Source organism: Elgaria multicarinata, chromosome 8, assembly GCF_023053635.1.
Source record: "Elgaria multicarinata webbii isolate HBS135686 ecotype San Diego chromosome 8, rElgMul1.1.pri, whole genome shotgun sequence".
Lineage (NCBI taxonomy): Eukaryota > Metazoa > Chordata > Lepidosauria > Squamata > Anguidae > Elgaria > Elgaria multicarinata.
In genome coordinates, this window is record NC_086178.1 from 13,956,148 (window position 1) to 13,969,595 (window position 13,448).

Genomic DNA, 13,448 nt, shown 5'->3' on the forward strand with positions numbered 1-13,448 from the left:
ATTTATGGCACCATCGCTGTGCCTCACATAATTTTATGGGGGAGAGGGGTTCCAACCAACTGTGAATCCACTGGATGATATTATCATAGTGATATTTTTTCAAGATTGCTCTTGATGTCATCAAGAGACTCATCCTAGAACACACCCATGCATCATGGGATGCACCAAACTGAATCCAGCCCACCAGCCACTGATTGTGGCCTGCCATGTGCCTAACACCCCCATCTTTGTGCTGCATGAGGCAGGCAACAAAAACAAGAGTTTATGGAGCCCCTACATCAAAATGACAGTGCAGTACTGTGCTGTGTCCTATACTGTTTTTCCTGTAAAACGGTTGCTTCAGGTGGTTAGGTGATAGGAATCCTGATATGGTGATGGTTCTTGAGTGTTTATTTATTTATTTATTTATTTAAGTATTTTTATGCCGCCATTCAGCCAAAAAAGGCTCTCACGGCGGCTTACAAAAGTATTTCTTGACAGTCCCTGCCCACAGGCTTACAATCTAAAAGACATGACACAAAAGGAAAGGGGATTGGGAGGAAGGAGGAGGAGGGGGGAAAGGAAAGCAAACTCAGGCACTACAATCTTAGTTGGAAAGTTCAGCAGTTACAGTTGGTAGCAGGAGGGAGGGGGCTCTCAGCTGGAGCTGGACCCAGGCACGGTGGAGAGGTGCCTGGCTGCTGCTTCCTCCCTCACTGGTGGCCTCTGCAGAGACAGTTGGTAGCAGGAGGGAGGGGGCTCTCAGCTGGAGCTGGACCCAGGCACGGTGGAGAGGTGCCTGGCTGCTGCTTCCTCCCTCACTGGTGGCCTCTGCAGAGACAGTTGGTAGCAGGAGGGAGGGGGATCTCAGCTGGAGCGGGACCCAGGCACGGTGGAGAGGTGCCTGGCTGCTGCTTCCTCCCTCTCTGGTGGCCTCTGCAGAGACAGTTGGTAGCAGGAGGGAGGGGGATCTCAGCTGGAGTTGGATCCAGGCACGGTGTTTACCGAGTAAGTCAAAAGTCAAAACAATTCCTTTCCTTTTCTGTAATCATCCCCCTGCCAATTCCACCCCATGCAACATTATCTTATAATTAATGCATTTCCCCTTGGTTTTGCTGGGTCAAACCAAATAAATCTAGAATGTGTAAAACAAGAACAAACAGCCTTATTCCTCTATTATCCCATTTATTAGAAATTATGTCTGCTTGTCTGGCACAGAGTATGATTGCACTTCGTAACTGTCCACTCCATCAATGGCTCCACTGCTCGCTCTCTTTTTTAATTCTAGCTTAACATAGCAGCTGGGCTCCAAATTGGTATCAGAGCTCTCTATCCATTATAGATGTTCCGAAGGTCATCTGGAGACACCCAAGGGATCCATCAGTATCCACCAAAAAGACAGCTGCTACACTCTTGTATCCAGGCTCAGCCCAGCTCCTGGGTATCCTTAATCTACAATTTACCCTCTTATTTAATTTATCCGATCTGATGGGCTTTGCTCGTATTCTATAACATCCCCATTTTAAACAATTCCCACTCTCTACTTCTAAAAAATTGTGGCCTGTCTCTTGGGAGCATCCCTCAATGTGCAAAGGGAATGGTATTAGATTTTATTCTTAAATGATGATGAAAACAGCATCCATTTGGTATCTCATGGGGATTTTGTACAGAAGGTTGTTATATTTGCACTAGCAGGCCAAAGAGTAAGGCATAAATTAGTCTCACAAAATATGGTACTTTGTGCCAGGAATCAAGTATACTAAACTGTAATACTGTGATCCTTTTTAAAGGTTGTATCTTGTCACTGCCGTTATATATAAATTGATGTTTTCTTCCTGTGTTTGTACTTTCAGTGGCTTGACTGGCATATTATAGCATGACTTTGACATATTTGGATTTCTTAAAATGGCATGCACCACCCATGCACAAGAGGAAAGTATCCTCAGGCTAGCAAGAACCCTGAGGTTTGCAGAGTACAAAAGTAGTGGGGGAGAGATCTCAAAAAACAGCCCTATGAGGACCGAGATGGGGGGCAGGGGGATGCAATAGGGTAACTGGAATCCTGAACAGGGAGCACTTCACACTGCAACATTTTGTTGCAGTTCCACTTGAGGAACTGCAACATATCTATAATCCATATTATAGATATTCCGCATATCTATAATCTCTAGCTGTTACTGGGATGGTAAGCTTGTGTCTGAGCTGTATCACGTCAGGCTCCAGGTAATACGCTTCTCAGTGAAATAATAATAATCTTGCACATAGAAAAATAGTTGTCAAGGAAAGGTAATATAGCTCAGCTTTCTCAGTGACATGCTAGTTTTCTAGGTGCAGGGATTTATTCATGGTTTTGGGGGGGTATGGAGGAGCTTTCCATACTGTGAGCCCCCACCTACATCCTGATGTCGTACAGCCGAGACTTGGGTCTACTTCTCATCTGTCTGACCTGTGCACTATAAATAGTTCTGGAAGTTAGCGAAATTGACATGGGACACCACAGGTTTTCAAATAGGGCCCTGCTCAAAATTTAGAGAAGTTAGGACTGTAGAAAGGCCTTTTCTGTGGTAGCCCCCAGGCTTTAGAATGAGTACCCACAAGAAGTGCATCAATGAACCTCACTACTAACTTGCGAACAGAAATGGATGGTTCTTTTGGGGGTGGGGGAAGCAGAATTTAATATCAAACATTTATTCATTCAATTCGATTTCTATCCTGTCCTTTCCAAGGGCTCAGTCAGGATAAGTGCCAACATGGTAGAAATATTACCTCACAGAAGTTACCTTAGGGCAGAATGGAATTCTTATGCAGAAAGTCACCTGAATGAACCTATAGGTGAAATACCACTTCCTCATGCTGTTTCCTAAGAGACCCAGCAAGTTACATCGGAGGAATCCCCTTGCTCAAATCTCACCTTTGCTACGCCAGGAACCCATTTCTTGGGTGTCCAACTCTGCCTCAATGCCCCCTCCCACAGACACATCTGCTCTGTGTGTGTGTAACGGCCCCAATCTACCTCACAGGGCTGTCGTTAACGATTCCACCAAGATAACTGCTAACACCCTACAGCACTATATACATGCTAGGTATTGTTTCTTAGTTTTATCTGTTCATTTATTTTACGCGGAAGTGCTTTCTGTGTAGGAATTTTGTTTCTTTTGAAACCGTTATTCTCTGCTGTACTGTGTGTGTGTGTAGGTCCTAGGATGCGTGCCTGTTATACGAAGGGATGACTGATTGAAATGGATTCTGGCACACGCATGTGAGGAGAGTCTCCAGGTGTTTTGCGTGTGCCTGTGAGCGTGTGCGCCTTATGAACATATTTGTGGTTTCTTCATTCTTCCATCTCTGCCAGCCATTAGCCCTGCGAGGCTAACCCACATGCATTCCTTAATCACAAAGGTGGAGCTGCATTGAGGGAGGAGGCCGAGGGTGTATGTGGGAAGGATAAGCTTAATGTCTCTGCCTGAGAAAGGGCAAAAAGGGACCCTGGGGCTAAAATTGCTGGATTTCCTAGTGCAAGCGTGTCGCTTATTATTATTATTATTATTATTATTATTATTATTATTATTATTATTCTAATAGCGTCACTGCTCTGGGATTTGTTTTTCCTGCGTTAAGATCTCAGAGTCTCCTTGGAAATTAGGTAGCTGCCGTCTGCTGCGATCTGCCTCATTTAAGAGAGATGAGGGAGCAGTAGCAAGAGAATGAATGGCATAAGGATTTCTGTCAAGCGTTTGTGGGTGGTGAGCTCCCGGGTGGATCACGGCTTTGGGAAGGACGTTGCCAGGAGGCAGGGCTAGTGTGCGCTCCAGGGTATTGCAAGAGCCGGCCAAGGCACAAGAAGGTGTCAGAATAAGGCCAGCAGCACTCTGGAAGGATCTGACAACTGTGGGCGTGGCCCATGCGTTGTGTATGTGGCTGAGGTGCCTCCCACTCCGGCTACATTTTGGGGGTGGCGTGGGGGGCTTTTGGGGGAGGGGTGTGCATTTTCTTGGATGCTGTGCAGCCGTGTCGGTGTGAAATGCTTTTTTGGTTGAAAGAAGAAGAGATGTCGCATCAGGAGTTAACCCAGCGACTGGCTACAGTCATCACTCATGTGGGTAAGGAGAGCATCTTTTCTTGTAGTTCTTCTCCTCCTCCAACCTCTTTTATTTTTATTTTTTATTATTTCGGTATAGAGAGACATGTTGGGATCCCCTCCCTCTCAGCTGTGATGCTGCTGTTCCCCACAAGGCTGGAATGCTTTTGTGTGTCAGTGTTACACCTGGGGGGGGGGGGGAGGGAGAATGTGGCATCCCATCATGTCTGTGCACTGGAAAGGGGAGGGGTGCATCTTCTGGGCATTAAATATGGTTGGCGCACTTAACCAAGCCTGCACGTTGTTATTTTTAGTTCTGTTTTATGTATTGTGCTCTATGCGTTTAAGTGAGCTTGGTACAGTGTGTGTGTGTGTGTGTGTGTGTGTGTGTTTAAAGGGAATTTAGAGGTTACTATTCTCACTGGCTTTGTACTAAATTCGCAACATGTGCAATTATGGCATATACATTCATAATCACTGCAGATACGTTCTAGTTTGGGAGCAGAATACATTGTTAAATGCAGCACGTCCATAGGCGTCATCTAATCAAAATTAAAAAGGCAACCGGTTGAAATATTAACGCAAACGCAGATGCACTCTGTCATCCATTCCTGCTCTTTCAGTGGTTCTGGAATACGTGAGAAGGAGGAGTATCCGTAGTCTTGAATGCTCTGTGGGTTTCCCCCCTACTTTGGTTACCCAAATGAAGTTACTGAATGCACATTATTCTGAAAGGCCTTATAATGCTGTTGGCTTTTTAAAAAAGGGAACTTTGCCATGATGGGTATATTTGACATGGGACTGTAACACAGTTGGAACATGCTCCATTTCCATCCATAAGAAATATTTTTAGGTTTAAAGATGTACCACATGCCCATAATATGGGGCGGTGGAGGGGGAGCTATCTGGTCCAGTTCTCTTCCTTGTCCCTGTTGCTAACTGTCCATTCACTAGCTTCTCCCTGTGTATTCATCTGTATCAACTCCCAGGAGAAGAGTCAGTGTATGTAGATGTCAGGCCGATGTCTGAGTTTGGCACCACTGGGCATTTGCTGAGGTCCTGAGCCCTCCAGGAGGCCCACTACCCCCTCTGCCCTCCCCTTACCTTGAGGTAGATGTCCATCCACAACAGCATAATAATAATAATAATAATAATAATAATAATAATAATAATAATAATAATAATAAATCTAGTAGCCAACAAGCACTTTTGCTAGTGCCCACAATTATGACTCCCTCAGAATGTCTCCAAAAGGGCCCTGAAATAGTGTTTAGGGCCCCAGTGACATTGTGGAGGAATTAAAATGGCGGACACCAGCAGCACCTGCCTGCTAGACCAGCTTTTGTTCCTGCTGCTGGAGCATGCTTGCTTCAAGGTAAGGAGAGGACAGGGGAGGAGACCCATCACCAGGGGAGAGGATTCACAGGTTCCATTTCCACCCCAACTATCTAGGACAGGGGACATCACCACCATCTTGGGCCCTGCTAAGCCTGGTAGCAATAATGATGGAAGTTACCACTTCTTCCCCACCCTCCTCTAACAGCTTTCTTACTTGCTTGGGTAGGGAAGGGCAAAAGCCAAGTAGCAACAGGTGAAGAGGTTCCACAGGATTAACTATGTGTTTCCTACTGGGGTATAAGTCATGGCAGGTACCCCATGATGCTGACCCCAGATGCCAGCCCTGCTTGGATCAGATCTCTTTTTACTAATCTTATTCATTTGTTTGTAAAGTGCTCATGTGGTGTAGTGGTTAGAGTGCTGGACTGACGCTTGGGAGATCCAGGTTCTAGTCCCCACTCAGGCCATGAAGCTCACTGGGTGACTTTGGGCTTGTCACTGACTCTCAGCCTAACCTATCTCACAGGGTTGTTGTGAGGATAACATGGAGAAAAGGAGGGCTCCTTGCAAGAGGTAAAAAGGTGGGATATAAATGTAAAACTAAATAAAATTGCTAGGTGCTGTACGAACACAAAAATTATACAGGGCCTTTAGACTGGCTTGCAATCTAACCAGTCTTTCTATCAATAGCTATTAGTGAACATTTCTATTAGGAAACCAAAGCACCTTGCTTATATTATCAGTACTTCTAATTGTATATCTATCTACAAAAATAAAGAGCAGGTTTATTAAACAAATGATACTTCCACTTATAACTTTGCGGGGAAGCGAGAAGGTGGTTGTTTTATCTGAGGCTTGTGTATGTTCTTCTAGATCATGCTATGTAAATACGTTGTATTGTTCAGATGCTCTATCTTGTTCTTGTTCACGTGATCATCAACCGTTTTTGCATTTGAAAAGTGCCTTATGAGATTTAGGTGCCATTCAAACGAACTCTACTCTAGCACACCTAAATCCTGTTGACATACGCAGGACCTGAATGCTTATATATCTGGTAAAGAAGATCCATTGATTTCAGTGGGACAGGAACAGGACAGTTTCAAACAATACAGAATAGAGTGTACACAAAGTACCCTTGTAGAGTATCATGTAATGTTGAAAGGGAGATCCGTAACTGTGAACAGAAGGTAGACATCCCTGGGAGGTTTGTCCAATCCACCTTTTAGTGAGCCACACTGGCCTCGTTCAGACAACACTCTAAACCATGCTGCTTAACCACAACATGGTTAACGGAATTCATTATGCATTCCATTAACCATTTTGTGGTTAAGCAGCATGGTTTAGCGTGTTGTCTGAATGGGGCCACTGAAAGTGTAATTTATTAATTGATTGATTGATTGCATTTCTATACCGCCCAATAGCCGAAGCTCTCTGGGCGGTTCACATGTCAATCATGTGGTCAACACTACATGATCACAACCGCAATTTATTTATTTATTTATTTATTTAGAATATTTATATACCGCTCCCCATTGAAAAAATTTGGAGCGGTGTAGAAGGTAAAATGAAAATAAAAACAGAATAAATCAGTTAAAACAAAATTTAAAAAGAAGCAAAAAATCAGAAATCCAAGGCTGCATGTTAAAGAAAGGCTTCTTGGAATAAAGATGTTTTCAGGAGGAGCCGAAAGGAGTACAAGGTCGGAGCCTGCCTGACCTCCAGAGGCAGGGAAATCCACAGGAGGGGCGCCACCACGCTGAAGGCTCTTCCCCTGGTGGATTCCAATCGGAGGATGCATCTAGGTGGAACCATCAGGAGCAGGCCCTCAGATTACCTCAGTGACCGGGCAGGTTGGTAAGGGAGAAGGCGCTCTCTCAGGTATCCTGGTCCCAAGTTGTTTACGGCTTTGTACACAAGTACAAGAACCTTAAACCTGGCCCGGTAGCAAATAGGCAGCCAGTGCAGTTCCCTCAGCAGAGGAGTTACATGCTGGAAAAGGGCAGCTCCAGACAACAGCCGAGCTGCAGCATTCTGCACTAGCTCCAGCTTCCGGAGCAGCTTCAAGGGCAGCCCCACATAGAGCGCGTTGCAGTAATCCAATCTTGAGGTTACCAATGCCTGTACCACTGTGGTCAAGCTATCCCTGTCCAGGAGAGGCCATAGTTGGCGAACCAACCGAAGATGGTAAAAGGCACTCCGAGCCGTGGTGGCTACTTGAGCCTCCAACGACAGAAATGGGTGTAAGAGTACCCCCAAACTACGAACCTGTTCTTTCAGAGGCAGAGCAACCCCATCCAGAACAGGCAATGAGCCTGTCTCCCGGACTCGAGAACCACTCACCCACAGGGCTTCCGTCTTGCCAGGATTCAGTCTCAGTTTATTGGCCCTCATCCAGCCCATTACTGAGTCTAGGCACTGGTCCGGGACCTGTACAGCCTCACCTGATTCAGTTGTCACAGGGAGATAGAGCTGCGTGTCATCAGCGTATTGATGGCATTTAGCTCCAAATCCCCTAATGACCGCTCCCAACGGCTTCATATAGATGTTAAATAACATTGGGGACAAGATGGTGCCCTGCGGCACTCCATAGCTCAATTGCCAAGAGGCCGAGGACTGGTCACCCAATGCTACTCTCTGAAAACGACCCCGTAGGTAGGACCGGAACCACTGTAAAACAGTGCCTCCGATGCCCATCCCACAGAGTCGATCCAGGAGGATACCACGGTCAATGGTATCAAAAGCCGCCGAGAGATCGAGCAGGATTAACAGGGTTGCATTCCCCCTGTCCCTCTCTCGATAAAGGTCATCCATCAGGGCGACCAAGGCTGATTCAGTCCCGTAACCAGATTGGAACCCAGACTGGAATGGATCTAGATAATCAGTATCCTCCAAGAGTGCCTGCAGTTGTTCCGCCACAACCCTCTCAAGTACCTTCCCTAAAAAAGGAGTGTTAGCAACTGGGCGGTAGTTTCCTAATACCGTCGGGTCCAGGGTGGGCTTCTTCAGGAGTGGTCGCACTACTGCCTCCTTAAGGACAGCAGGGGCCACCCCTTCCCGGGGGGAAGCATTTATCACCCCCTGGACCCACCCAGTCAGACCCCCTCGGCTTGCTTTTATAGGCCAGGAGGGACAGGGATCGAGAGGGCAAGTGGTCGGCCGCACTGCTGCAAGCACCTTGTCCACATCATCAGGCCGCAATAACTGGAACTGATCCCACAAAATTGGGCAGATGGTGGCATCGGACACCTCAACTGGAGCTGCACTAAAAACAACGTCAAGCTCGTTGCGGATAGAAGCGATCTTGTCCTCAAAGTGTGATGCAAAAAGGTCACAGCAGGTCCTTGACGGAGCCAGGGCCCCATTTGCTGGGGAGGATGTTAGCAGCCCCCGGACCACCTGGAAGAGCTCCGCTGGACGGCTACTCGAGGACGCAACGGAGGCAGCAAAATAAGCCTTCTTTGCTGCCCGCACTGCCACGCAATAGGCACGATTATGCGCTCTACAGCGTGCTCGGTCATCTTCAAATTGATGACTTGCATATGTGAAACAGCTATTAGGCATCACAGACATCACCTCAAATGCAATATTTTTCAATGGATGTAGTCCATCTGTTTGCCTGCAAGTATTATTATAATTATTATCCTTCTTGGGAATGCATGATGGAAAAATAATGTTTTCAATAGGTACCAAAAACCCAGCAGGGTTGGCACCTGTCTAATTTTAGTGGTAGGGAGTTCCAGAGACTGGGCTCAGGACTGGCGTCAAAGGTAGGCATGGTTGGGCACCTGCTGTGGTCCAAGTGACCAGAGCCCACTCAAGTTGCTCTTCCTCTTCACCGTTGCAACCTACTTGTTCCCTTGCCTCTCACTCTGGCCCAGATAATGATGGTGGTGAAAATGAAGAGCAGTAGATGTCTCTGCCTACTCATTCACTGTCTCCCTGCCTGTCAAGGAAGCAAGTGGTAGCAATGAGGAGAAGAAAGAGGAGGAGGAGCAAAAGCAGCTGGTGACAACAGTAATGAGAAGGTAGATTCACTGAGGAAGAGGGTCCACCAAAGGTGTCTCACCCAAAGACATCAAAAACCTGGAGCCATCACTGAATGGGTGCTACGATATTGAAGGCCCTACTTCAAGCCATCATCAACTGGACCTCTGAAATCTTGGGCACCATCAGTTCCAGGATGACCCAAGTCCTTGATGGATAGGGGTTACTAAGAAATACACATACTTTTGTGAATTTATTTACAGATGTGAAGGGAGGAATGGAAATGGGAGTATGCTAAGGGTGGTGGAGCTAACTTTGTGCAGGTCCCCAAAGTAGCTCAACTAGCTTATGACTTTTGCTCGCCTCCTCCAAGTGGTTGTGTGCGATTTCCCCCATTCTGCGTCTTTGCAAACCATGCCAGTGCCATAGTTAACCTGCGAACTGTGGAACAGCCAGCTACCTCTGTTAAATGCATTGCCTGCAGTTAAAGCTTAGCCTAATTATGTTAAATTAGGTTGCTTAGTTCTTTGAAAAAAACAAGAATGGAAGCACTGTGGAAGCCATTTTAATAGCTCTCAATTTCTTTTTAAGAGGTTGTTTGTTTGTGTTGCAAATGCAAAGGAACCATACTTGCCCCTGAAGCGTGTCTACTTGGTCATGGTCATGCATTATGCGTGAACTGTAAATGCTGTCAGTTTTATACACTGTTTCCATGCGATTTGCCATGGACAACTTCATGCTACACCACATCTGGATGTCATTCTCTGTGCCTTTGTTCAGATGTAAGGACCAAAAATGGGCAGAAAAGATGGGAGGCCTCCCTGTACTTGTACATTCACTAGGATATTCCTTTTAACAAGGACTATCAACCTGTTTTTTAAAAAATCTTTAACTGCTTAATCTAGCTTTCCCCAACCCTCCAGATGAGTTTACCCCAACGTAGACATTGGTGTGTCCAGTCCCCACCATTCAGAGGTGCATTTGGTGGTGATGCAAGAGAGGGCCTTCTTAGTGGCTGCTCCCAGGCTGTGGAACTCCCTGCTAAGTGAAGCTGTGTTAGCTCCCTCTCTGTTAACCTTCGGACTGTATTTTTATTCAAGTAGGCCTTTGGCACGTAAGCTGGTCCGTTGGGTTTGGTGCTGCTTTTATTCTGTAATTGTTGTGTTTTTAGGATGCAGTCCTATGCATGTCTAGACAGAAATAAAAGGCTGGCTGCATTCCCCAGCTAGTGATGTTGGTTGAGGAATGCTGACTGTTATAAGATTTTTTTATTTTGGCAAAATATGCATAGGATTGACCCTTAATTGCTTTTAATGCATTTGGTTTATCATTGTTTAAATTGTTTTTTTTTTAAATAGCTTGTAAGCCTCCTTCAGTGGCATTTTCTTGGTAGAAGGCAGAGTACAAATCAAATCAATATAAATATTCAGGTGGGGCTATCTCATCTGGGCTGCTGCTGCTGTTGTTACCTCTTGCAGCTCTTGGCTCCCGGTGACAGATGCAAGAGGCACTGGGGGAAACAAAGATGTTCCCAAGCGTCCACCACCCTCAGCCTTTAGATGTCCCATCATCAATAATGAAAAGCTCATTGTTACAACAAGGAATGGCCTCCTTTAAGCTATATTTATTCATTCCCAGTTCCAATAACTTTCAGCCCCACTGACTGAAACTGACCTTCACCAATTGATCAACCAGATCTTCAGTTAATCTACAGATTAAACTAAAGACTGGAGCCACCATGACTCTGACGGCCGAAGTCTAGCAGCCACCGGGACACAGAGGGTGAAGGGCTGTGGTGCTGACAGAGGAGGCATCGGCCCGAGACTCCCCCAAGCCTAAATCCCCTGAGCCGGGACCCCAGTGCCCAGTTCTATTGAAGCCTCAGGGTCAGAGGGCTGCCCCTTTAAGGCTCTACCCTCCTCAGCAGAGGCGGTGGAGCCTTGAGATATAGTCAGGCTCAAGAAGTTTAAAAGGGCTCAGTTCAGCCTGAGCTCTTGTTGGAATAAGTCGTCTTGCTCCCTGAACTCTATCCAGGGTCCTGAAATGCCTACCATAGATTTCCCTGGTTCTCAGGAATCCTTTCTAGAGCCCACCTTTCTTCCAAGGACCTCAAGCCAGTATACACGGTGCCCCCCTTTTATTCTTACAACAGCGCTGTGCGGTAGGTTAGGCTGAGAGTTAGTGACTGGCCCCAGGCCACCCAGTGAGTTTCATAGCTAAGTGAGGACTTGAACCTGAGTCTTCCTGGTGTTACTCCAGCATTATAAGAGCTGCAGCACACTCACTCCCACATCTTGACCGAACTCTGCATATCCTCTTCTTCTTCCCCAAACTGGTTTCCAGATGTTCATCCTCCTGACCTCCTGATCTGAGAGAGAGAGAGAGAGAGAGGGAGAGAGAGATCTATACAAACTCCTTACTTTGTATAATTTATGCAGATTGCAAAATCCATTTCCCTCTTTGGTGCAGAATTTTGTCACCTTGCAGGAAAAAATGTCCTTTTAACAGTAATAGTTGGAGAAATATTTAAGGAGGTCCTCTTACCCATTAGAAAGGACAGAATATGTTTTGGCCTCTCGGGATGAAAGGGGTGGAGTATTCATCAAACATTAATGGATCTTCTTGCCAGCCTTGACTCCTTAGGTCGTTTCCTCAAGATCACTGATGCACACAGCATTAGTCACAGAACAAAAACCCAGGCAGAAAAACTGGATTTCTGGGCTTCCTTTATTGAGATCCAGAACATGTTTCTTTGGATGCCTCCTCTGTTTTATCCAAAACAGATGAAGAGAACATGAACCTATCATAACAAAATACCTTACAAATGTTCATCTCAAGCAATCACTGTTTTGATTAAACCAAAAATGATAAAGTATTTATAAAACCAACAACAATGTAAAGGATACCTAGTGATATAAACAACAAAATGTAAAATATGGATACTTAAGCATTAGATGGAAAGACCCAGTCAGGACTAAGCACCTGGTTTTGGGGCAAGACACCCTCAATGGACACCCTTCGGCAATGAGTCTATCGTCTATCGTCTCACTGCTGTTTTTACCAGCTGCTCTGGCTCCTTTCTCTCACCCTTGCTCCCACTTGCGTTCTTGCCAGTGACATCTACTGCTCTTCCTTCTCACCACCACCTTTGTCTGGGCCAGAATGAGAAGCAGGTGAACAAGCACATTGCAATGGTAAAGAGGAGCAACTCCAGGGCGCTCTTGTCAGTGGGCCCCTATTGGGGTGTGGGACGTCAGCAGGTGCCCATCCATGCCCACCCTAGACACTAGGGATGTGCTCCCCTTCTAATTGGACCGGCGAATTAGAAGCGGAGCGGGGGGCTTCACCTGCCCTTAAGGCGGAGGCGAAGAGAATTGGGGGGCCAGCAGAGCATGGTGAAGAGGATCGAGGTGAAGGCGGATCCTTCGCCTCGATCCGGAGCTCCGCCGGAAAGGTAAGTGGGGTTTACCGGGCCCTGCCGCTGTCGCTGTCGCCCATGCGGCGACAGCGGCAGGGCCCGGTAAACCCCCCCTCCTCTCCCTTACCTGCCTTCGTCCACGGTCCTTCGGCGTCTTCAATTGAGCCTGGGGTTCAACCAGGAAGTCTGGGCCGCTTGCTTCCTGGTTGAACCGCAGGCTCAATTGAAGACGCCGATGGACCGCGGACGGAGGCAGGTAAGGCCCCCCTCCCCCTTGGTCCCTTACCGGGCTCTGCCGCCATCGCCGCATGGGCGGCGATGGCGGCAGGGCCCGGTAAACCTCCCACCCTCCTCTCCCGGCCTTACCTGGCGCCACTCCCCTCCACTGCGGAGCTCTGATTCGGAGCCAGAGCTCCGCGGCGAAGAGGAGCGGAGTATGGGCGGAGCGGAGCGGGCCGATCCGAAATTTTCGGATCAGCCCGCGGGGCAGAGCGGGGAGTCCATGCACACCCCTACTAGACACTAGTCCAGGACCCAGTTTGCAGAAGTCCAACAAACACACATACAAGTACTGTGTCTTCCCATACACATAAATATGTTGGGTTTCCTGTAGCTCGCATCTTCCTGGTGGCTCAGAAGCAAGGCCAATTT

The 13,448-nt window shown here is 47.0% G+C and overlaps 2 protein-coding genes across 3 annotated transcripts in view; one reads left to right on the plus strand and one right to left on the minus strand.

The window, feature by feature from the left end:
* ATP11B (ATPase phospholipid transporting 11B (putative)) overlaps positions 1–13,448 on the minus strand; it is a 508,285-nt gene that overhangs the window by 26,895 nt on the left and 467,942 nt on the right. Inside the window, exon 31 of one of the 2 annotated variants that reach the window (XR_010025711.1) lies at positions 5,199–5,246. The exons of the other annotated variant lie outside the window; for it this stretch is intronic. The gene's annotated coding sequence lies outside the window, so the exon portion shown is untranslated. Of the gene's footprint in view, positions 1–5,198; positions 5,247–13,448 lie in introns of those variants that run through there. 2 annotated transcript variants of the gene reach the window in all.
* The window catches only part of MCF2L2 (MCF.2 cell line derived transforming sequence-like 2), a 282,358-nt gene continuing 272,871 nt past the window's right edge, over positions 3,962–13,448 (plus strand). Inside the window, exon 1 of the mRNA XM_063131918.1 lies at positions 3,962–4,079. Coding sequence (XP_062987988.1) covers positions 4,001–4,079 — 79 coding nt within the window. The 5' untranslated portion in view covers positions 3,962–4,000. The remainder of the gene's footprint in view (positions 4,080–13,448) is intronic.